Raw genomic sequence first — 23,893 nt, 5'->3', positions numbered from 1 at the left:
TAGCTTAATGTCCTCAAGGTTCAACTATATTTTAGCATGTGTCTTCCTTCCTTTTTAAGGCTGAATAATATTCCACTGTATATATAAATACACAGTATTTTGTTTATCCATTCATCCACTGATGGATACTTTCATTGCTTCCACCTTTTGGCTATTGTGAATAATGAACATTGGTATACAAATACCTCTTTCAAGCAGGAAATTTTCACAGTAATGAGTAAGCATTTCTGCCCCCGTTTCCTCATCCATAAATGAGATATAGAGTAGTACCTATCTCATGCTTTTTTCTTTATAAGGCTTAACTTAGTTAACATGAGCGCAGAACATGGAAAAATACATTCAAAAAGTATTCACTGCTATCATGATCATTACCATCATCATCAATTCTTGACGAGCCCTATCCAACAGAAATGCGATTTAAAATTTTCCAGTAGCCACATTAAAGAACACAAAAGCAAACAGGTGAAATTAATTTTATAATACATTTAACAAAACATTTCACAAATACTGTAATTTCAACATGTATTAATTTTAAAAATCTATTAGTGATAGCTTTACATTCCTTTTTTGTAACCATCTTTGAAATGCGGTATACATATTTACACTTAGAACATATCTTATTCTGCCAAGCCACATTTCAAGTGTTCAAAGCCACATGTGGCTACTGTATTGGACAGTGTAGCTCTAGAGTCTACTTGTCTAATTCTGTTTCACTATCACACTGATTTGACAACAGAAACTACTAAACTTTATAAAACAACTTTTTTCCTCACTAATCCTTCTCAAAAATTTCTAGACAATTCTTACAAAGTTATTCTCCCATATTAAAGTTATAATCAATCATCCAATCCCCAAAAAAATCCTGATTATGTTGACTGGAACTACAATAAATGTCCTGATTATATTGGGTCCCTTCATTTTTTTATATTGTGTTCACTCAATCAAATTAGATTTTTAATCAGTCAAAATTTCTCCCCCTCTTTTCCACCTTGCAACCAAAAACTGTAAAGTACCTATGTTCTATTTCAATTAATTACTGGTTTATATTCCTATAAAATGTAGTTTTAAAATTATAACGTAGATATTTAAAATCATTTTACATTAAGCTCCATGTTATTTTAATATTTAAACCAACTACTAAAAGTTAGATTAAATGACATATTTCAGAAAGTAATGAATGTAAAATAAAGTATCAATCTGTTATAAATAACACTTAAGTATGGAAATTTGAGTTTTTGTTATTTGTTACGATGGACTCACTACTTGTGGGTTTGGGGAGAAATTTGTAATATTAGGAATATTTTCGTAATAAACATTTATGGTGACAAAAAGGCTCTTTAGAAAATAGAAATGAATTCATTCTTTAACAACGTGCATAAATAAGATGCTTATGACAACACTTCATCAAGAAGATCAAGTTGTATGCTTACTATAATCAACTGTTTTTCATCAGCTTTCTCTGCTTCTTTTAATTTCAAGTCCTTTGGAATTGTTATCTCCAAATGGGAATTACACTTAGGCCAAGAATGATTTGGTGGTGTCTCCCTTTAAAAAAATAAAATACTATTAAGTGTTATAGATCAATATCACTTCAAATTACTGGAAGAAAAAATAAAAATTATTTTCTATACAACACTGACAAATTTCAACTCCAAGGGGAAAATACTAACATTTTAAAAATCAGGAGTGGAAAACCCAAGAACACTAATTTTCAACAACAACAAAAAACTGCGGCACCTATGATAGTCTGAATAAGTTTCACAGTTTTAGATATCTGAGTTAATCTGTAATCTGTTTTCAGTAATCTGTAAGGTAAAATAAATCAGATTTAATTTAATTCTGACATTAAAGACAGAACAAAAAGTTTTTAATTTACTTGAAACACGTTTACACGTTTATAATACCCAGTGTTTTGAGAGGTTTGAGGAACGGAGCTTTCTCAAACTCTTGCTCAAACAATAAAAAGACACAACCACTTTGGAAGGAAATTTACCAACAACTGGTTAAGTCCCATAGCTATAAAATTTATCCTACATATAGTCACACAAATGGGCAAAGATATTTGTATTTCTCACAGGACTTTTTTTTGATAGAAATAAACTAGAAAAACCAAAATGCCTATAAAGTGGAGAACTATTAAATAAATAAAACATTCACACAAGGAAATCTAATGCAGATTTCAAAAGAATGAGGTTCTAAGAAAGAAAGATGCCCATAATACATGAGGTAAAAAAAACAAAAGCTATAAAACAGTATGTACAGGCATAGAAAAAAATATATAATGAAAAGAGTATTTGTATCACTTTTTATGTGAAAAACTAAGTTACTAGGCACAACTTTTTAGGGAAAATCCATCACGCTCAAAACTTACACATTAAAATCCTTAAATTCTGGTTAATTACAAGATGGCAGGCCCAAAATGGAGTCCTTTATGCTAAGCCCCAATTCATCAAACTGAAACTTAATTACAGTTTCAGCTCTCTCAGCAATGGAATCTTAAACCAGTCAATCGGGAATCACCTGATCAGCACTAGTTAAGTAATTTGCCTGACAGACCCCTGCCATCCCCTAAAGGAAAGTAACTTTGAAATAACGAACCAGCCTTTTCTGCAAGTATAACTTCCTTGTTCCCCCTCACTTCAGCCTATAAGTCTTTCATTTTGTACAGCTCCTTGGAGATCCTTTCTAGCTACTAGATTGAATGCCACCCAATTCTAATTGATTTTTGCTCAAATAAACTCTTAAAATTTGTAATATGCCTCAGTTTATCTTTTAACTGTTGTCATATTTACATTTATATTAAACTAATACCTTACCTGTTATCAATGGTCTTAGATGTTTGGTTATTGAGTATACTGAGCTGTTTGGGAGCTGAACCTGTAATTTAATCAAGATGAGTTACGTATTAAGCATTGTACTAGCTCTCCATCTAATAGTTGAAAATCATTTTACAGAAAGAAAAAACCCAATGCACTAAATGTTTTATTTTTATTAAAGAAAATTTGATAAAATTAGAGCCCTCTTTCTAGAAATTACTCTTCAGATAAGAGGCAGAAGACTCTAGAGAGTAGCACAGAGATCTAATGACAAATTAACAGTTTGCCTTTAGTTTACCAATAAATAGTAACACTGAACAATAGTTTAAATGCCACCATAATTAATTATACAATCTCTAAATGGAAACAAATTAAAACATTTTTGTTTAAAAAAAAACTAGTCTCTGGAGTTTAATCACATTAATGAATAATGCAATAATCATTTTATTTTCTAATGCATAAATGCATTTCCCATTTTCGTATTATACTCCCTCCTCCCCCCACTAAGAGAAAAGGTTAAACGATACCCATTTAACCTGGAAGAAATTATCTGACCTCAATATTTTGCTCCAAGTATACCTTTCCTTTAGCAGAGAGAAACAACAGGAATTAGGAATTTCTTTCCTGTATCGCTTGGTGTGCTTCATCTGATATAGATAAATCCCCATCCAACAGCTCAAATGACATTATTGCCGAAATTTTTTCACAAGGTTACAAGAACAAATTTTTGTACGGTATAAGTGGACAAACTGCAGCATTTATATCTTTAATTCAAAGACAGAATCACTAAAATAAAAATTGAGTAACTGAGGGTTAAAGAACCTGAAGTGGTAAAGCACAAATAGTTATTTATATTTGAGAAATAAGTTGCTACCACTAACTTAAGCAATTCATTAAGTAACCCTTCTCCAAAGAGGAACTGACAAACAAAAGATTTAAAATAAACAAAACAACTTTTGGTAGGAAGTCAAAGAATCAGACCTAAATACTTTAAACAAGCCAATAAACAGAAGCAATTCTCTCCCAAATAATGGTGATAATCACACATTTGAAAAACATAAGCAGTTAAGAAGGATGTAACAGGCCTATCTGGTAGCCCATATGGTTTCCTGTTATACTGATAAAAATATCTCCGAACACTGTGAAATCCAAATAATATTTTCAAAGTGTTACCTGGAAATTTACTCTCCCCGGTATCAACTTTTGCTTGACTGAGCAGAGTTGAAACAGCAGTGTTATTTTCCACTGGATTGTTTTCAAGCTTAGATTCCAAACAATGGCTGAAATTCTGAAAACATAATTCAAAATATTAATATTTGCTTTTATGTAACAATCTTTGGGTCTTATCCCAATATACTTTCAGTGAATTTTAGCATACTAAGAAAATTTAAGGTAATAACTTTATATTTGGAGTAATTCACCTAGATATGCCATAAAAGTCTCTGCACAATCTCCCCACAAGCTACCCTGTCCGCATCAGCTCCCATTATTCCCCTTCATGCTAAACTGAAAAACTTACCTCTCCCATAGTATATTTCATATTTGCCTGACACTTTTTCTGAGTTTTATCTATCTAAACCTGCACTGCCCCATACAGTAACCACTGCAACATCTGACTACTGAGCACTTAAAATGTGGTTAGTATGACTGCTTTGTTATAAATGTAAACCACACTGGATTTTTAAGACAGTACAAAAAAAGGTAAAATATCTCAATTTTAAAAATTGATCACATTAAAATAACAGCATTTTTATGACAGGTTAATTAAATATATTAATTTTACTAGTTTATTATTTTTTAGAGTGGCTACCAGAAAATTTTTAATGATATATGTGGTTCACATTATATTTCTACTGCATAGTGCTGATCTGGAACACCTTTCTTCCCATAAAAACTCAACTCATTACTTAAATATTAACCTATGCCATGAAGCCTTCTCCAAGCTTCCCCATCCCCTTTCCCCAAATTTGGAATAATTCTCCATCTACTTAATAGCTACCTCTTTCATGCCCTTATCACTTCCTAGTTTGAATTGTTTTTGATTCATTTCCTATAACTCTTAAGGAGCAAAGACTCTAATATATTTATCTCTGTATTCCTAAGAGCCCCTAAATCAGAACCTTGTCAAAGCAGAAACTCAATGACTAGCAAAAGAAAACACTCCAATCTCTATCAACACTGGCACTCAAAGAAATGGAAATAAGGAAGGAAATTACTTTCCACATATATGTATACATCTATCTGTACTGCGACTGAATTTACAATGAACATGTAACATTATTTTTGAATATATTTCTGAAAAAAATGAATATTTTGTCATTAAGAAACAGAAAAATTAAAAACAAGTACAGTGATATGTTACTAATTAATCTCTATTAAGAGGAAGTAAATTGGTGCAAATAATCATAACTGACCTTTAAGATTCATATAATCCAAATAATTTAAATTTAGCCCAAAGAATTCACAGAAGGCCCAATGCCTTATCAATCATCATTTCTCAGCACTGCTAACTAAGATTGACAACACCATATAATTAAAAGAGCAAAATTACACGTAGCCATAAAAAAGTTTTTAAATGATGTAAGCTTTGTTTTTACATTCTCCTACCCACACAAACTATGTCAGCATTTACGTAAACATGTAAAACACAAACAATGCTAAATATCCTTTATGGCTATGGACACACACACACACACACACACACACACACACACACAGTAAAATCATAAAAATAAAAACAGCAAAGATCCACACCAACTTCAGGAATACATTTAACTCTCAGGAGAGAGGTGAATGGAAAGAGGAGGTATGGTCTTTATAACGTGCTTTTCTTACTTTAAAACACGTGAATTCAATAAAATGTTAATTTTTGTCAAATTTGAGTAGAAACTAGTGTAATGTTAGTCTGTGTAGTACTCTGAATGTTTGAAAATTAAGAATTTTCAAGTGTAAATAAAATTTTTAACACAAGTTTCATAGGAATGTTTCTCATAATGTTCCTCAAGACAGAGGGACTGTATAAATCCAAAGCACATTTTAGTAAAAGCAATAATAAAAGTTAAAATAATGTGACCTAAATAAACATCTGTTCTTGTACAGTTTAGTCCAAAGAAATGAATTATATTTCTTATCCTTTAATATATTCTCCACAAGCTGCCTTTTGAGTTTTGACAGGTAATGTATGCAGCGAGGAATTAGAAGATACACTCTCCAGCTATACCTGGAGTATAAGCTATAAGTTTGCTGATAAAACACACCGAGTTGAAAGCCACTCCATCTCTGCAAGCAGCCACACTTATAACTCAATACTACTACCACTCACTACTTATTCCTAGTTACTATCACTATTTAAATAATTATCTTCTAATTAATGCTTTCATTCCAATTTGTACAGAAAATAAAATCTAAAAGTACCATATGGTGTCTGTTCCCTGTAAGTTCACGCTGATTTTCAGTCCATGAGAGTAAATGATCTATATTTTCATGGCTTCTGGCATAAAGCCCAGACTCCTTACTCAAATTTGCTCCTAGACCAAAATGCTTCTAAAGAGAACTTCAACACACTCCCAAAACTTTAAGATAACATGACTTATATCTCTACTCATAATTTTTTTCTCAAATCATCTTCTAATGCTCAGAGTATGTTACTATAGAGAGAATGCTGGACTGAGAATCAGGACACTTGGATTCTAATTCTATTTGTGCCAGCAAACATATGACCTAAATCACATTGCTCTGTTGCTCTCAGTTTCCTTGTTATAAACTAAAATAACTAAAACAAATGAGTGGTTTTTAAAATCTGTGTTAGAGAGCTCTGTGGTCCTTTGCATATAAAATTTCTGCTTATTAATTTTATATATTGGTATTTTACCAATGATTTAATTTGGAAGAAATGGGCTTAGTTACTTTTATGTTTCAAAAATACCTCCTCAGATAATTCATTAATGTTTCTTCCAGCTATTAGATTCTGTTTTTCAATTTACTTTTCCATTTTAAAAATTCTTGGCCACCACGATTTTATTCTTAGACTGAAGACTGAATTATTTATATCTTTCAGACATTTATGTGACATCTGTTCAAGTGGCAAACCAAAAAGCATCCCCGCTAATTGAAATGCTTAATTTTAAAATTTTATCAAGTGTGAAAAAAAGGTTGATTTGTACCAGATTAAATTAATTTTAACAGCTTGGTCAGAATTGAGCCCAACTTTAAGTTCTACATCTTAGTCACTATGAAACACAGTTTCTGTGGTTACAATTAATAGAAAAATGAAACATATCAGTGTATTAAATGAAAAAGAAAAGCTAGAATTCAGCAGGTTTATGCGTCACATAAAATAAAAACAAAGGGTGAAAATGAGGAAACTGAGAGGCGTTCATGTAAATGTGAGTCATTTAAAGAAGTCAGTTAAGTTCTATCACTCACTACAAGATTGCGTTAATAAAACTCTTGCTAACAACCGACAGGATACCTTAACAAATGCCTCTTCAGTCTTTTGTGATTCCTAAGATAAAATATGTTGTAAACACTTATTTTTTATCAGAAAGTACTCAGATACTTCTACTGTACATAATCAAAATAGATTACCTTATTTGGTGTGGATTCAAAAGAATCTTTTATCTGTTTCTCCAATGGTGGATCAGGAGGTGGTTTTATCTGATTATCCAAATGACAATTTTCAGGAACCCTTTTTGTGTTTTCATTAATTTCAACTGTAATATCATTAGTTTTAACTTCTTCAGAATTAATTTCTTTCATTTCTTCCTGTTGGCAAAGTGTATTTTTATCATCATGTGGTTTTGTCCCTAAATATGTACTCTGAGTCACTGGATGAGGCATTTCTAATGCTGGTAGTGAAAAACTAGTTCGTAATAAGCCCAATTTAGGAGAAACTTGAAAGTTCAATTTATTTTGCTGCACAGAGTTAAATTTTGAGAGTTTAATTTTAGTCCAGTTGGAGTTCTTTTTAGTTGAGCTGTTTATTCCATTTAATATACATTTCACAGGTTTTGTTTTTCTGCTGGGGAAGAAACGATTACACTGAACATCCTGATTTGTTTCCTTTGAATGAAGTATTGGTTGTTCAATAGCAACTTCTTCCAATTTTATTTCTGTAGGTTTCTCCTCCTTCACACTTTCCATTTGTGAAGATTCCTTTCTTACCTCTACAGTATCTGACTCGATTTCACCAGCAATTTCTTCACAGAGCTGGAGAATACTACCTCGTTTGCTCTTTCCTGCTTGTTCATTATCTACACTTTGTTCAGGCACTGATGGCTGTGGACTTTTTTGGGATTTTGTACTAGTATTCACTTGTGAATGAACTGACTTCATCTCATTCTTCTTAGAGACCACTGAAGTAACCATTTTTGATCTTTTTATCTCAGAAGTCACAGGCACAGATTTTGTTTCCTCTTTTCTAGTATTCTTCTGAAGACAGTTTTCAGATCCTTTTACGCACTGAGAACTATAAGTACAAGCTGTCTGATGCTCGACTTTGCGTTTTTTTCCTTTTGGGGAGTTTATTACTTCATTAATTACTGGATTTTCATCCTCTTTAGAGTCAGACTTCACTTCCAATACTTTTCTTTTTGCATGTTTTTGACTTGTTTTAACTTTATTAGATTTACTTTGAGTATTGCTACAGTACTCTTTTCTTGTTGGTGGCAAACTCTGTTTAACTGCTTGAACTTGACCCTGAATTTCTCTCCTACGCAGAGACCTTGTTGAAACCTCTGTTAACTGTTGTAGTCTTTGTGATCTCCGGTTAAGCTGTTCATTTGATTTAGGGGTTTCATGCACTGATTTTTTCTGGGATAATTTCTTCTTTTTTGTACATTCTTGTTGTGAATGTCCCTTCACAGTCATCGTATTTTTATTCATGGACTTACTAGCTTTTTCATCACTGGATGATGCTTTTGCTGACCTTGTACTCATGCATGTTCCTAATTCAGGCTGATTTATTTTACTTTCACTGGAAGATTTAACCAGTGATTTTATAGCTTCCTTTGGACCTGATTTTTTCACTAGATTCTTTTGAGAACCTTGAATTTGTGCTTCTAAATTCTTATCATCATTTTTTTTAGTAACACTGGAAGAATTTTCTTTTGATTTCTCCTGAATGGACATCATTCCTGAGTCAGGTCCTCCTTTCTGAATAGTTTCTGAAAGGATTTTCGTATCCTGGCAGGTGCGAATGCTGAACGTCCAGTATTATTACTGAGGAGCAGGTCTTAAAAATCAACTTTGATGCTGATACACATTTTTAACAAAAATACTATTTTGCTTCAAGTAAGGTTTCTGTCATTCCTAGGATATGAGAAAAGCTGGCATGAAGGCTGAAAGATACTTTACTTTGAGCAAGGCAACAGAAATTTGAGGAAATTTTAATTCTAATTTGATATTTTTATAACTTTTCATGAAAAAAATTTAATTCAGGTTCAATCTGTTTTGTTAATATTTCAATTAATATTGGTTTAGGCCTGGCCCTATTACTGGAGGAGTTATTTATCACTGCCTGTCTGTTTTGACAAAGTTTTTGAAAACTTTTTTCTTCTGAAGTCTACAAATATTGAACTTTGATTCATTTGAAACATGTCTTATAGCTAACACGTTTCTTTTCTTATTTGCTGAGTCTGTATGATTTAAGTTCTTATCTAACCTCTTCCGTTTAATAAAATACTCTATTAATGTAGATTTCCTTTTGTGCTGCCATTTCTGAAAAATTTAAAAAAATAAAAATTAAATTTTGTACAATCCAAAAAATATGGCAATGCTAATACTATACAGAAATAATCTTGATTTATATAAAAAAATCTAACGTCTCCTTTCGAATTATTTAGTCTGTATACTTAAAGCTAACACAATAAAGTATCCCAAGAACATTCTTATGAATAATCTATAACTTGTCTTATATAAGCACAGATAGCTGAAAATCAGTTTGTACTTGAGGTTACTTACAGTTCTTTTCCCACATGACAGAACTGATCTTTCAGCCACCATAACTCATGAAAACTTGACAAAATCATTCCTTATAATATCCTCTTAACACATTACACAGACCCTAAAAGAAAAAAATTATTTTAAAATATTTAAAAGGTACAAACAAAAATGTAATCATTCATTCACCTCTCATCAAATATAACACTCCATAATTTTACCATCCTTAGTCTTCAGAGCTCACTTTATGCATAGCACAATTTCAGTATTTCCAACCTGAAGTAAAAAAACAATGGCACATACACCCAACAGAACAGCATGCATCTATTCTATGTTATAGAAAAAGTTTTAAAATACAAAAAATAATTCATCACACGTGCATACAATGGCTTAAACTGGTAAAGTAAAACCCTATTTGAGGAAAAACAGCTACATAAATAACTATATAGAGAGAAAAACACTGACACAGTTAAAAAGGCATATTTAAACACACACATTAACCTCTACTTTCATGTAAAACCTACTATAAAAAGCAACAGATTAAAACTAGACAAAACTATAAACCCGAAGGACAAAGAACAAAAGAAAAAATGATAAAAATAAAAAGTATGGATGCTACAAAGAAGGATAAATAATAACTAACATCCAGACTGAAGAAAACCTGAATCCGAGAAATAGAGAAAACTGAGAAGCAGCTCTACTTAAACCACAGAATCCCCTAGGACTCAGGAATTGGCAATACCAGGCTCCATAGGACATGGGGATAAAAATGGGACTCAAACGAACGGAAAGACTCCCAGACTGCCTTTCCAATTACTAGCACCCAGAAGATTGCCCTGCATTACTCCCTGAAGACTGGAGGTATAAATCTCTGGAAGGAATAAAACCAAAAATCTTTCATCTGGGGGCTCAACAGTCACAGCTGAGGGAAGACATATCATACTGACAGAGGAAATAAGTAGGATTACACATACTGGTTGCTGAAACCCACTCCCTTCACCCAAAGCCTCTTTGCCTACTCAGAGACTCCTAAAAGAAAGCAGCCAAGTCTATACCAACTGCAAAGAACAGTGAAAAATTATTTTCTAATAAATCTGACAAGCCTAGAGAAAAGACCTAAAAAATACTGATGAGGCCCATAGTCACTAAGTACATGTTTGCACAGGCACACACGTGCACTCACACATATGCGTGCATGAGCGCGTTCTCTCTCTCTCTCTCTCTCTCTCTCTCTCTGTCTCTCTCTCTGTCTCTCTCTCTGTCTCTCTCTCTCTCTCTCTCTCTCACGCCCAACAGTCAGGAGACTACCAGCCCAACCCCTATTCTAACACAGACAGCATACTATCAGTTTTTAGTGTCCCAATTATAACCATGAGCAGATACACAAGCATCACCACATACATGAAGAAAACCTTAAAAAAAAAAAAACAACAGGAAACAAGTAGCTCCGAAGAAACAACTATGCAAAGACAAAAACTAAAAATAAGCTAATTCATCCATGAAATAAATACACAAGAACATTCACAATACAAAAAAGATGTCTTTAAAATTAAAAATAATGTAAAAGCAATGAAAAAGTCAATGGAAACGTTAAAAGATAAAAATAAGAAGATCTATAAAGCAGAACAAAAAGACTGAGATGGCAAATAGGAGACAAAGATAAAATCAAAGGACAGTGAGTGACTATCCAATCGCATAGTAATTGGGGCTTTAGAAAACAGAGAAAAAGCACTGAAAATAAATCAAGAACACAAAACATTTTCCTATAACTGAAAGGGACATGAGTTTCCAGATTAAGAGGGCCAAGAGAACCTAACACAATGGACGAAAAAGACTTTAAAAGGCATTATCATGAGAACAAAGAAGACCCTCAAGCTTCTAGAGAGGAAAATCTCAACCACATACAGAAGATTAAGAATCAAAATTACATCAGACTTCTCAACAGCAACAGAAGAGATAATGGGAAAATCCTTCAAACTGCAGAAAGAAAATTATGTCCAAAGTAGAATTCAATGCCCAAACAATTTAGTGTGAGTCTAGAATAAGGATAATTTCAGACATGTAGGGTTTCAAAAAATTTATCTCCCACACATGTTCTACGAGATACTAGAGAAAGTGTACCATGAAATGAATGTATTAAAATGAATGAGAAAAGGAGAAAAGAAGTTCAGAAGAAAACAAACAAACAAAAAAGATAACGCATGTGCTATTACTGAAATTCATACGAATAAATTAGATAATTAAAAATAATTTAAAAGGGGCCGGCCCGGTGGCTCAGGCGATTAGAGCTCCAAGCTCCTAACTCCGAAGGCTGCCGGTTCGACTCCCATATGGGCCAGTGGGCTCTCAACCACAAGGTTGCCAGTTCAACTCCTCGAGTCCCACAAGGGATGGTGGGCTGTGCCCCCTGCAACTAGCAACAGCAACTAGACCTGGAGCTGAGCTGCCCCCTCCACAACTAAGATTGAAAGGACAACAACTTGACTTGGAAAAAAGTCCTGGAAGTACACACGGTTCCCCAATAAAGTCCTGTTCCCCTTCCCCCAATAAAATAAATAAACAAACAAACAAACAAACAAACAAACTGGGGAAACATACTAGTAAAAAATAGCAAAAGCTAACCACCATAATATATTCACAGGAAAGAAACGGCAGATGGCAAGTTTAATAAAAACAGAATAATATAAATATAAAAAAAACTAGGGGACCAAGTGTCAGGAGTGTGAAGAAAGCTTACTTTCACTACATACCCTCTTAAATATCTTATTATGTAGACATATAATCTTGTCAAAAAATTAAAATATAAATTAAATTTCTCTCTGAAAACATAAAGTATATTTAGCATATTTAGCACACTGACTGATCTTGGAAGGCACTAAATTATAAAAGTATAAGCCACTTACCTTACTGAAATGAAAATCACATGTCACTTTGTCTTTAAGGTGACTGATGATGCTTCCAGTGAATGATGCTTCTAATAACTTCCCGTGTGTTTCAGAATTAATCTTAAAAAAAAAAAAATCTATAGCTAAGGTAAAACAACCCTCTAAAAAAACATAAGGAAACAAAAACAGTATTATCTATTAACTCATATATTAAAACAACTTACACTAAGACTAAGTAAACAATGGCCTTATGACTTTTCACAATTACATGCAAAACATCACACAACTGCAATATGAGCGCCATCTCATGTTTACATGGTATAATAGATTTGGGTTTTCTTCAAAAATAATCATTACATCCTACCCTAAACTCCACCTCCATGGAAGGAGTATATTTTCCTTCCCAACCGATGCTAAGCTTGGCCACATGCCTTACTTTGGCCTCATGGTGGGCAGAGTATATTTCCCTGCCCCCAAATCCTTGGCCATCTGACTTGCTTTGGTCAATAGAATGTTAGCAGAAATGATGCAAAGGTTTAAAATGTCTTCGTGCAATTTGGCTTGCTCTCCTGTACCTCTGCCATCATCATAAGGATACCTCTGCCATCATCATAAGGAGGATTTCACCAGGTAGACACCTAGGCCCTTCAGCCTAGGCCCCATAATAAACACAGAGTACAACTAAGCCAAACCCTAAATGAGATGCCAAGCCCAACCACAGTGAGAAGTAAAGTCCACCCACACTCAGATGCCAGGCCAAGCCTAACCAAAGTCACCTAACCCACAGCTGCTCTATAGATATGTAAGCAAAAAATAATTACTGTTTTAAGCCATTGAGTTCTAGAGCAGCTTCTCACACAGCAATACCTGACTAATATAGTGTAGTAAGCCTCAGAGGTACAATAACTTGAAAAAATAAAGAAAGTTCATGTAATTTCCGTTATTACTTTAGCACAAAGAATCCTAATTTATAAAATGATGAATTACTTCTTTTCCTCCAAATTTCTAAATGTTTTAATACATATGGCAGTTGGCACCTACTCTAGAAAAGAAATAAATTGATACACAAATCTACAGTAATTGTCAATCACCTGTTCATCAAGTATGCTAAAGATAGCTTCACTTTAGTTTGCCCTACATGCTAAATCATCACCAACCTAGCATTACATACCATAAAATAACCCCCCTTTCTAATGAATCAAGGACCAAAATACATTCTCTAACCTATTAACAAATTGACAAGACCCTCCCCCCCACACACACACCTATAGCTAGATTATTAATACAATCTTAATGAAATCAATATTGGGGGCAAAAACCAATAATCAAACTTTACATAAAATAACCACTTCAGAAAACCCACAGTAACATTTATATTTTACTATAGAAAGATAAAAGATACATGTTAGAAAGTACCCATGAATTTAAGAGTATACCCATTTCCCACTACTTTATAGTAAAATGTACTCAAATTTTAACCATTAAAATATTTACATTGTATATCACCCAATACATTTTAACTTTAAAGTGTTTTTTTTCCAAAAGCACTTTATAATTGCGATATAATTCCTGTACCATAAAATTCACCTCTTTATAGTGGTTGTTAGCATATTCAAAATTGTGCAACAACTGCCACTAATTCCAAATTACTTCCATCACCCCAAAAAGAATCCCATTCATTTGCAGTCACTCCCCATTTCCTGCTCCCTCCAGCCCCCAGCAACTACAAATCTACTTTCTGTCTTTACAGATTTGGCTATTCTGGATGTTTCATACAAATGGAACCATAAAACATGTGGTTTGTGACTGGCTTCTTCCACTTAGCATAATGTTTTCAAGTTTCAAATAATGTAGCATTTTATGTAAAGTTTGATTATTGGTTTTTGCCCCCAATATTGATACCCCAATCAGAAATGCCTTGGCCCTTTATGGTTGAATACTATTCTATTGTATGAATATACTATCACATTTTGTTTACCTATTCATGAGTTTATGGAATGTTTGGATTGTTTCTACTTTTTAGCAATCACGAATGCTGCTGCTATGAAGAATCCTGAATGAGTTTTGTGTAAACATAAAATTGTCTCTTGGGTATATATCTAGGAGTACAATTGCAGAGCCATATGGTAACTCTAACTTTTGAGGGACTGTTTTCCAAACCAGCTGCATCATTTTAAATTCCCACCAGCTATGTATGAGCGGTCCAATTTCTCCACTTCCTTGCCAGCATCTGTTATCTTTTTACATTTTAGTTGTCCTTTTGGGTGTAAAGTGGTATTTCACTGTAGCTTTAATTTGCATTTTCCTAGTGATTAATTACGTTGAGTATCTTTTCATGTGCATTTCTTTGGAGAAATGTCTATTCAAATCCTTTCCTCATTTTTTAAATTGGGTCATTTTTCTTTTTATTATTGAGTTGTAACAGTTCTTTACCTGGATATTAGACTCTCATCAGGTATATAGTTAAAAATATTTTCTCCAATCTGTCAGTTGTCTTTTCACTTTCTTGTGCGAGTCCCCTGATGCATAGATGATTTCAATTTTCATTAAGTCCAATTAATCTATTTTTTTTGGTTGTTTGTGATTTAGATGTCATTCTGAGAAACTATTACCTAATCCAAGACCATGAAACTATACATCTATGTATTCTTCTCTGATTTTTATAGTTTTAACTTACATTTAGATCTTTGATCCATCTTGAGTTCATTTTGTATATGGTATGACGTAGGGGTAAAATCTTCATTCTTTTAAATGTCGATAAACAACTGTCCTAGCATCATTCGTTAAGAAGACCATTCTTTACGCACTGAATTGTCTTGGCACTCTTGTCGAAAGTCAATTGCCCATAAACATAAATGATTATATCTGGACTCTCAATTCTGTTCCACTGATCCACATAATCTTATGCCAGTACCACAAAGTCTTAATTACTGTAGCTTTATAATAAATTGTTTTTAATTTGAGGTACAATTGACATACTAGTTTCAAATGTGCAACATGATTTGATGTTTTCAATGTGAAATGATCACCATAATAAGTCTAGTTAACATCCATCATCTTACATAGTTATGAAAAAAAATTTTTTTGTGATGAGAACTTTTATGGTCTACCCTTTTAACAACTTTCAAATATGCAATACAGTATTAACTATAGTCACCATGCTGTACATTACATCACCATGACTTATTTTATAACTGGAAGTTTGTAGCGTTTGACTCCCTTTATTCGCCCCACTCCCTACCCCCAGCCTCTGGCAACCAAAGTGTTCTCTGCATCTATGGGCTTGTGGGGTATTTTTGGTAGTTTATGGAAGGTTTTTTTAGATTTTACATATAAATGAGATCATATGGTGCAATGTTGTGATTTGTAAGAAAAATACATATTTGGTATTCATCCTGGCACACAGGTTCCAAAGCCTTGTAATTTCCTAAGTGCTGAGTGTGATAAAGCTGACTTTTGTTGTGTTAATTAGGTGAGTTCTGGAAAGCAGTTAACCAGGGAGGTTGGTTGCCACTAGAGCCAACCACGTGATTAGAGTGTGGGAACTTTCAGTTCCACTCCAATCTCCAGAGAGGGGAAATGGGCTACAGGTTGAATTAATCACCAATGGCAATTAATCAATTATGCAGATGTAATGAAGCCTCCATAAAAACCCAAAAGGACAGGGTTCAGAAAACTTATGGGTTGGTGAACACTTAAGAGATGTAGGAACACTCAGAGAACATGGAAGCCCCAGAATCTTACCCCATACCTACTCCTATCTCCTCCATCTTGCTATTTCTGAGTTTTTTTATATCGTTTTATAATAAACCAGTGACCTAGTAAGTAAAATGTTCCCTGAGTTGTGTGAGCTGCTCTAGCAAATAAATTGAACCCAGAGAGGAGGCTGTGGGAACCTCTAATTTATAGACAGTCTTATAGAAGTACAGGTAACAACCTGAGCTTTGCAATTAGCATTGAGTCGGAGGGAGTCATTAGAACCCCCAGTCTGTAGCTGGTCAGTCAGAAACCCAGGTAACAACCGGGGCTTGTGACTGGTGTCCGAAATGTGTGTGTGTGGCTGGGGGTAGCAACAGAAATTAAGACTAAATCCTTAACCTGTGCGCTCTGATGCTATCTCCAGGTAGGTAGTGTCAGAATTGAGTTAAACTGTAGGACACCATGCTGGTGTCCAAGAATTACTTGGTGTTGTGTGGGAAGACCCTCCCCCAACACACACACACAAACACACTCGAAAATTGGGTCCAGGAGTTTAACTGATACAGTATGTGTCTTTCTCTAACTTGTTTCACTTAACATAATCCCCTCCAGGTACATTTGGGTTGTGCCTTCATTCTTTTTATGGCTGAATAGTGTTCCATTGTATATACGTACCACATCTTCTTTATCCATTAATCCCACAATGGACATTTAGGTTGTTTCCATACCTTGGCTACCATAAATGCTGCTGCAATGAAGTGCAATGAACAAGTGGTGCACATATCGTTTCAAGTTCGTGCTTTTCGTTTTCTTTGAATAAATATACAGAAGTGGAACTGCTAGATCATATAGTAGTTCTATTTTTAATTTTCTGAGAAACCTCTCCAGTTTTCCATAGTGGCTGCACCAATTTATATTCCCACCAATAGTGCACAAGGGATCCCTTTTCTCCACTTCCTCGCCAACATTTGTTATTGCTTCTCTTTTTAATAATAGCTATTCTAACAGGTGTGAGGTAATATCTCATTGTGTTTTTGATTTGCATTTCCCTGATTAATGATGTTGAACATTTTATCATATACCTGTTGGCCATCTGTATGTCTTCTTTGGGAAAACATCTATTCAGATCTTCTGCCCATTTTTTAATCAGATTGGCTTTTATTGCTATTGAGTCCTGTCAGTTCTTTATATATTTTGGATATTAACTTATCAGATACATTATTTACAAATATTTCCTCCCCTTCAATAAGTTATCTTTTCATCTTGTTGATGGTTTCCTTTGCTGTGCAGAAGCTGTTTAGTTTGACATAGTCCCAGTTGTTTATTTTTGCTTTTGTTGCTTTTGCTTTTGGTGTCAGATTCAAAAAAATCACCGCCAAAACTGATGTCAAGGAGCTTACCACCTATATTTTCCTCTAGGAGTTTTATGGCTTCAGGTCTTATGTTCAAATCTTTAAATCCATTTTGAGTTAATTTTTTATGTACAGTGTAAGACAGGGGTCCCGTTTTCACAACACCATTTATTGAAGAGACTGCCCTTTCCCTATTGTATATTCTTGGCTCTTTTTGTAGTAAGTTTTTTAGTGAGGAAGTGTGTGTCCCTTAACTCTGTTATTCTTTTTCGAGACTGTTTTGGCTATTCCATATCAATTTTAGAATCAGTTTTTCAATTTCTGCGAAAAAGCCAGCTAGGATTTTGACAGGAATTGCACTGATTCTGTAGATCAATCCATGGAATACTGCCATCTTAATTAGTTTTCCAATCCTTGAACATGGTTATCTTTTCATTTAGTTAGGTCATCTTTAATTTTTTAAGCAATGTTTTGTGATTTTCAGTGTACAAGCCTTGCATTTTTTTTGTTAAATTTATTCCTAAGTACAGTAAGTCCTCACTTAAAGTCATCAATAAGTTCTACAAAGTTAAGTGAAACAATGTAGAATGAAACCAATTTTACCATAGGTATAGGCTAACTAATGATATAAACAAGTTAAGTTCCTATGGCACCGCATCAACATTATAAAGAAACAACGTTGAATGAAACAATGATATCAAGAACCCGCTGTACTTCACTGTTTTTGATTCTATTATAAAAGAAATTCTCTTACTTCCCTTTTTGGATGGTTCGTCACTAGCATACAGAAATACAATTGATTTTTGTACCTTGACCTTGTATCTTACCATGTTTCCCCGAAAATAAGACCTAGCCGGACCATCAACTCTAAGGCGTCTTTATGGAGCAAAAAATAATGTAAGACCCAGTTTTATATTTTATTATATTAGATAAAACCGGGTCTTACATTAATTTTTGCTCCAAAGATGCATTAGAAGTGGTGGTCCGGCTAGGTCTTATTTTTGGGGAAACACAGTATATAACCTTACTGAATTCATTTATTAGTTCTAATATGGGTTTTTTTGTGTGGACTCTATACAACAAGGTGTGATCAAAAACTACAGCGAATGTTTAAATAAAAAAATTTACAGGGTGACCAGTTAGCTCAGTTGGTTAGAGCATGGTGGTAATAACACCAAGGTTGCCAGTTCGAACCCCGCATGGGCCATGGTGAGCTGCACCCTTCTTAAAAAAAACAAAAATTATTACAGTAAAAGATATATTGCCATTAATCCACCTCAAAACACCCCCCACCCCCCCCACCCCCGCTTTGAACACATTTATCCCATCCTTTTTGCCACTTTCTGAAGCAGTTCTGGAAGTCCTCTTCTTTGAGTGTCTTTAGTTGCAGTGTCGTAGCTGCCTCGATGTCCTGAATCGATTCAAAATGTTTTCTTTCAAGGTCATTCTGACTTTGGGGAAGAGCCAGAAGTCACACGGTGAGTAAGGTGGATAAGGACACACTGTAATGTTTTTATTGGACAGAAACTGCGATACCAGAAGCGATGTACAACATGGAGCGTTGTCATAATAGAGAATGAACTAAAGACACGAAAGACGACTTCCAGAACTGCTTCAGAAATGGCAAGAATGATGGGATGAGTGTGTTCGAAGTGAGGGGGAGTATTTTGAGAGGGATTAATAGCAATGTGTCTTCTACTGTAATAAATTTTTTTTAATTTAAACATTTACCATATTTTGTGATCACACATCATACGATCATGTCATCTGCAAACAGAAATAATTTTTTACTGCTTTCTAGTCTGGATGCCTTTATTTCTTTTTCTTGCCCTATTATCCTGGCTAGAATCTCCAGTACAATGTTGAATAAAAGTGGCAAGAACAGACATCCTTGTCTTGTTGCTGATCTTAGAGGAAAAGCCTTCAGTCTATGGGACTACATCTGTGTTATAAAGAATCATATATGTCAGGAAGACTATACTATTTGTAGGGGAAAAAATAAATTATATTTGCTTTCTCTTAATCATCACTAAGATGACACAATAGAAACATTTCCTAATATAAAGTCCTTAAAATAGCTCCTGGCACAGCATAGGCACTTATTAACTATCAGCTATAATAATAATTAGCTATAATAGTTAAGATTATTGATATAACATTTTTGATGAAAAGAGAACATAACAAAGAAAATATTTACCTTAGTTACTCCTACTTTTACTTAACTACTTGACAACTCCATTTCAGTATTATCATTATCCCTTTCAACTTCAATAACTACGTTAAATCTAAACTATTCAATTATTTACATTAAAGCAGTAGCTTTCTCAGTGTGGTAAGGGACCCTGAGGATACCAGAGACTCTTTCAGGGGGTTCGTTAAGATCAAAACCATACATGGGTAAAAGATCAATTAAAAGTGCAAAATACACCATTAAATTTTAGTGCAATATTGTTAAGAAAAGTATGAAGATGTGCTTTCAGATTCCACGTGACACCTAACCTTTAAGAAATTACCACTTATTGAGTTTTGCTGTAGAATTAAAGAATATCACACTTATCTGCAAGGTTATTTAAAGTACTCCTCCCAATATACGTGTGAAGTTGGACTTTCTCCCTATACTTCAACCAGAACAACATATAACCACAGATTAAATGCAGAAGCTGATAGGAGAATTCAGGTATCTTCTATTAGGCCAAACATTAAAGCGAGCTATAAAAATGTAAAACATTTGCCATTCTTTGACTAAATTGTTTTGCTTTGGAAAACAGTTGTTTTTCATAAAAAAATGTTAATATTTACATTAACCTGTAATTAGCTTATTAATTAGCCTTTAACAAATTAATACATATATGTAAACTAATTTCAAATACAATAACCAGCAGTACATATAACCCATATAAACAAAAGCTGTTTTGGAGCCCTACATAATTTTTCAGAGTGTAAAGGCATCCTGACCAAAAAGTTTGAGAACCACTACATTAAATTAATATTTAATACCCCATTTTTATTTACATCCTGAGTTTTTAATCTCTGTAAATCTCACATATGAGGCTATAAACGTTTCAAGTAAGCTGAAGAGAGTAAAGAACACAAATCTTGCTTTCTTCAGATGTACTGTAATCCAATTACACATAAGGTATAACCCCCTCAAAAAATAAGACAGGATGACTGGGTTAACAGAATGACGTATCTGCCAAAAGTACCTACAGTAATATAACTATAATACAGAACTTATGCAGAAATAGAGCCAAAGAACTTTCACTGTGCCAAGAAAAGAAAGGATGCACTGAAAACAGTCTGGGCTTCAAAGGGTCAACACAGTCCTTAAGTGAATTATCTATGGCAACAATTTTACTGGAGTTGGTTTCTAACTACCATCTAAACCGATCACCTTCAGGAGAGATTATTCAAAGAATTCTGTAGAACATAAATCTAATAAAAGTCATGAAAAAAATTATTTAAAAAAATCCATTATTTTCAATTATGCAATGCTAGTCACCTTCATTATTAGAACAAATACAATCAGCTTTGTGCTGTAATGAATCACCACGCTCTAAAGGGAAACCCAGCAAAGGGGGTTAAAGGCATTCATTAATTAGGGTCCTTTTTCTGTTCTTCTGGAAGCATAATTTATCGATTTAAATGCCTAGCACAAAACCTTGTATGGGGCTGATGTTTAAAAAATTACTGTTCACTACAGAATTGTAATACTGATCAATGAGAAATGACACCGTATTTCCCTCAGCCAGAAATGACTGAAATGGGCAGAAGCTCATAAGCCAGGGCAAATTTTGTCTTAAGAAGGGTACTTCCAAAGTCATATTTCTGACCTAAGGGGCATATACTGCATACTGCCTAAAAAAAGGAGGAAGTGTCTCGGATAGTTTTCTTATTTGCTCACATGCTCTGAGGCCTGAATTTGCAGCTTCCAAATGAAACACTTTTTAAGCACTTTACATCCTATTCTCATATCTAATTCTATGATGATAATTTTCAAGTTTTTCAAATTAAAAAAGTCCCATTGGTGTCGGTGCCCTGTATAAAGCAAAAGCTAAGCACCTAATAGAAGAAAGGGTGTGTAAATACAGCAAAGTTCACTGCAACCAGAATGTTTCAAACTAAAATCGTGTTTTAACCATTTTTTAAACATTAATGTTCAAGTGGGGGGAAAAAACCCACCCATATCCTATTCCATTAAATAGCATTCTTTTATCGGTTTCTGAAAAAGCCAATTACTTATTAAAATATGTCATTTGAGATTACTTAAATGCTGTGTGCTGCACTTCTTGCTTAAGAGTCCCTGTTCAGCTATCTAAAGACTCCAAAAAGCAAGTACTTCTCAAATCTCAAAGACTTAACTCCTTCCTTCTCCCCCTTCTCTCCCGCTGCGCCCCCCTTCCTGAAAAATACTCTGGTAAGTGCTGGGTTTTCTAAACTCAAAGTTCAGAGATGGAGGCGAAGGGGGGGAAGAAGAAGGCTGGGGGTCTAAGGTGGGAGAGTTCTACAATTTTCGGACTTGCTAGCCCATTCCGCCAGAGTAAAACAAGCCCTCCTTGTCAAATCATCTTACGAATAGTGTAAAAAATCGAGGACCCAATTCCCTTCTGCTCGCATCGATCTCTGTAAACTTCACTACGGACCTCACTGCATCTATTTCTACTCCAAAGCAGTTCCACCTGTGCCCAGGCTCGCATGTCCAACCCGAATTACTCTATGACCTTGGACCCGGGCCACCACTCCCCTCTCAGACTACAGACCGAGAAACCAAGATCCCCCACATCCCTCCCCGCAGACTGCAGAGGCCTCAGGGTTCAGGCCGGGTCGGCGGATGGCGGCGAGGGCAGGGCAGCCTGCCGTAGGAACCGTACCTCCGCGACGGCTTGGAGGAAACGCCGAGAAAGAAAGCCGGCGGAGGTGAGAACAAGGCCCGGGACTACCTGCGGGCCAGCGCCGACACCCCCCCCCCCACCCCAATAGTCGCAAGGCTGCACACCACCTCGGATTCTGGTGCCCGCGCAGCCGCCTAGGGACCCCAGCCTGACCCGGTCCTGGGTCACGGCCCCTTATTACCGTTGACCGCCCAGCAAGCAGCGGCAGGTGATGCGGCGACTGGGCAGCCAAGACCCGCAGGTTGTTTGCTTACCTCAAGCGACGGCGTCTCGGAGCCGCCCACTCCCTCCCAGGAGCGCCAGGAGCCTGAAGTATTGGATTAAGAAAAGGCGTGCGAGGCAACACAAGGGTGGGACAGGAAGGGGGAGAATCTTCTGGCTCTCCAGAAGGGCTGGCAAAAGAGACGTGAGGACGCAGGAGGTGCGACAGCGGCGGGAGGGAACGGTCGGGACGCTCCGGTACCTTCCTCACTCTTAGCCAAGGGTCTAACGAGAGCCGGCAGACCGCCTCACATCCGGGTATCGGAGGACACTCCGCAGCTTCTGCCGCGACCGCCGCCTCCCCCGCGGCGCAGAAACGCCAAACTTCCGGCGACGACAGCGACGCCTCGCCCGTCAGATGGGAGTTACCTGTGACCGTCTTGGGCGCGCTTGCGCAACGCTCTTCTTCGGCCCCAACAGGCTCAGCTGACGTGCCTTGAAGACGAAGATGGCCGCCACGCTCGCTGCGTGTCACGCAGTTTTTCACCCCTGCGGGGTTGGCAGGGCGTCGGGGAAAAGCGAGCCTGCGTCCATCCTAGGCGCAGGCGCGGTGGGAGGCCTCGCGTGCGCGCACCGCGGGTGGGCGCCTCGCAGGGAAGCGGCGGCGCCCCCTGGCGGAGCCCGCTTGCCCTTCCCGGGGTCGTCTCTTGGAATAAAGCCCCCCACGCCCCTAGTGGGGGTGGTTTGTGTTGGAAATCCGTCGCTTCAGGTTCCTCTGCAGGTAGCAGGCACTGTTCTCTAATTCAAATACCTTTAATAGTCTAAATGGGCCAATGTAAAGAAAAGGGGAAGCAATTGACCATTCTCTCTCGTTCCCCTGAACTGCACTCCAACGTCTCCAAAACTGCAAGACTTCACCTTCTGCTTGCACACTTTACTCCTTGTACAAGAGCACAAGCGTCTACAAGAAATTGTGGAATATTCCACTAGGTTTAGTCATGGCGGATATTCAAACAAAGCTTTGGGTCTTCGAAGCCGCTACAGATAGAATCCAGGGTTCAATCACTAGGATTCATGGTTCCCACACTGCTTTTGAACTCTTTCTATGCTGC

General features: G+C 35.8%; 1 protein-coding gene across 4 annotated transcripts in view; it reads right to left on the bottom strand.

Moving 5' to 3' along the window:
• The window catches only part of ESCO1 (establishment of sister chromatid cohesion N-acetyltransferase 1), a 54,909-nt gene extending 31,516 nt beyond the window's left edge, over positions 1 to 23,393 (bottom strand). Inside the window, exons 1-7 of one of the 4 annotated variants that reach the window (XR_002138128.2) lie at positions 22,835 to 23,393; positions 12,659 to 12,760; positions 9,777 to 9,879; positions 7,404 to 9,533; positions 3,990 to 4,104; positions 2,817 to 2,877; positions 1,431 to 1,545 (exon numbers count right to left, since the gene is read on the bottom strand). Coding sequence is in view for 3 of the 4 variants with exons in the window: in XM_019741208.2 (XP_019596767.2) it covers positions 1,431 to 1,545; positions 2,817 to 2,877; positions 3,990 to 4,104; positions 7,404 to 8,948 (1,836 nt within the window). In the remaining variant the exon portion in view is untranslated. The remainder of the gene's footprint in view (positions 1 to 1,430; positions 1,546 to 2,816; positions 2,878 to 3,989; positions 4,105 to 7,403; positions 9,534 to 9,776; positions 9,880 to 12,658; positions 12,761 to 22,834) is intronic. The other 3 variants (XM_019741208.2, XM_019741209.2, XM_074340254.1) reach the window with 3 other exon arrangements.
• Between the last annotated feature and the right edge of the window lie 500 nt (positions 23,394 to 23,893).

Source organism: Rhinolophus sinicus, linkage group LG09 (genome assembly GCF_036562045.2).
Source record: "Rhinolophus sinicus isolate RSC01 linkage group LG09, ASM3656204v1, whole genome shotgun sequence".
NCBI lineage: Eukaryota > Metazoa > Chordata > Mammalia > Chiroptera > Rhinolophidae > Rhinolophus > Rhinolophus sinicus.
Note: the sequence above shows the minus strand (reverse complement) of the source record. Positions and strands in the feature narration are given on the sequence as shown.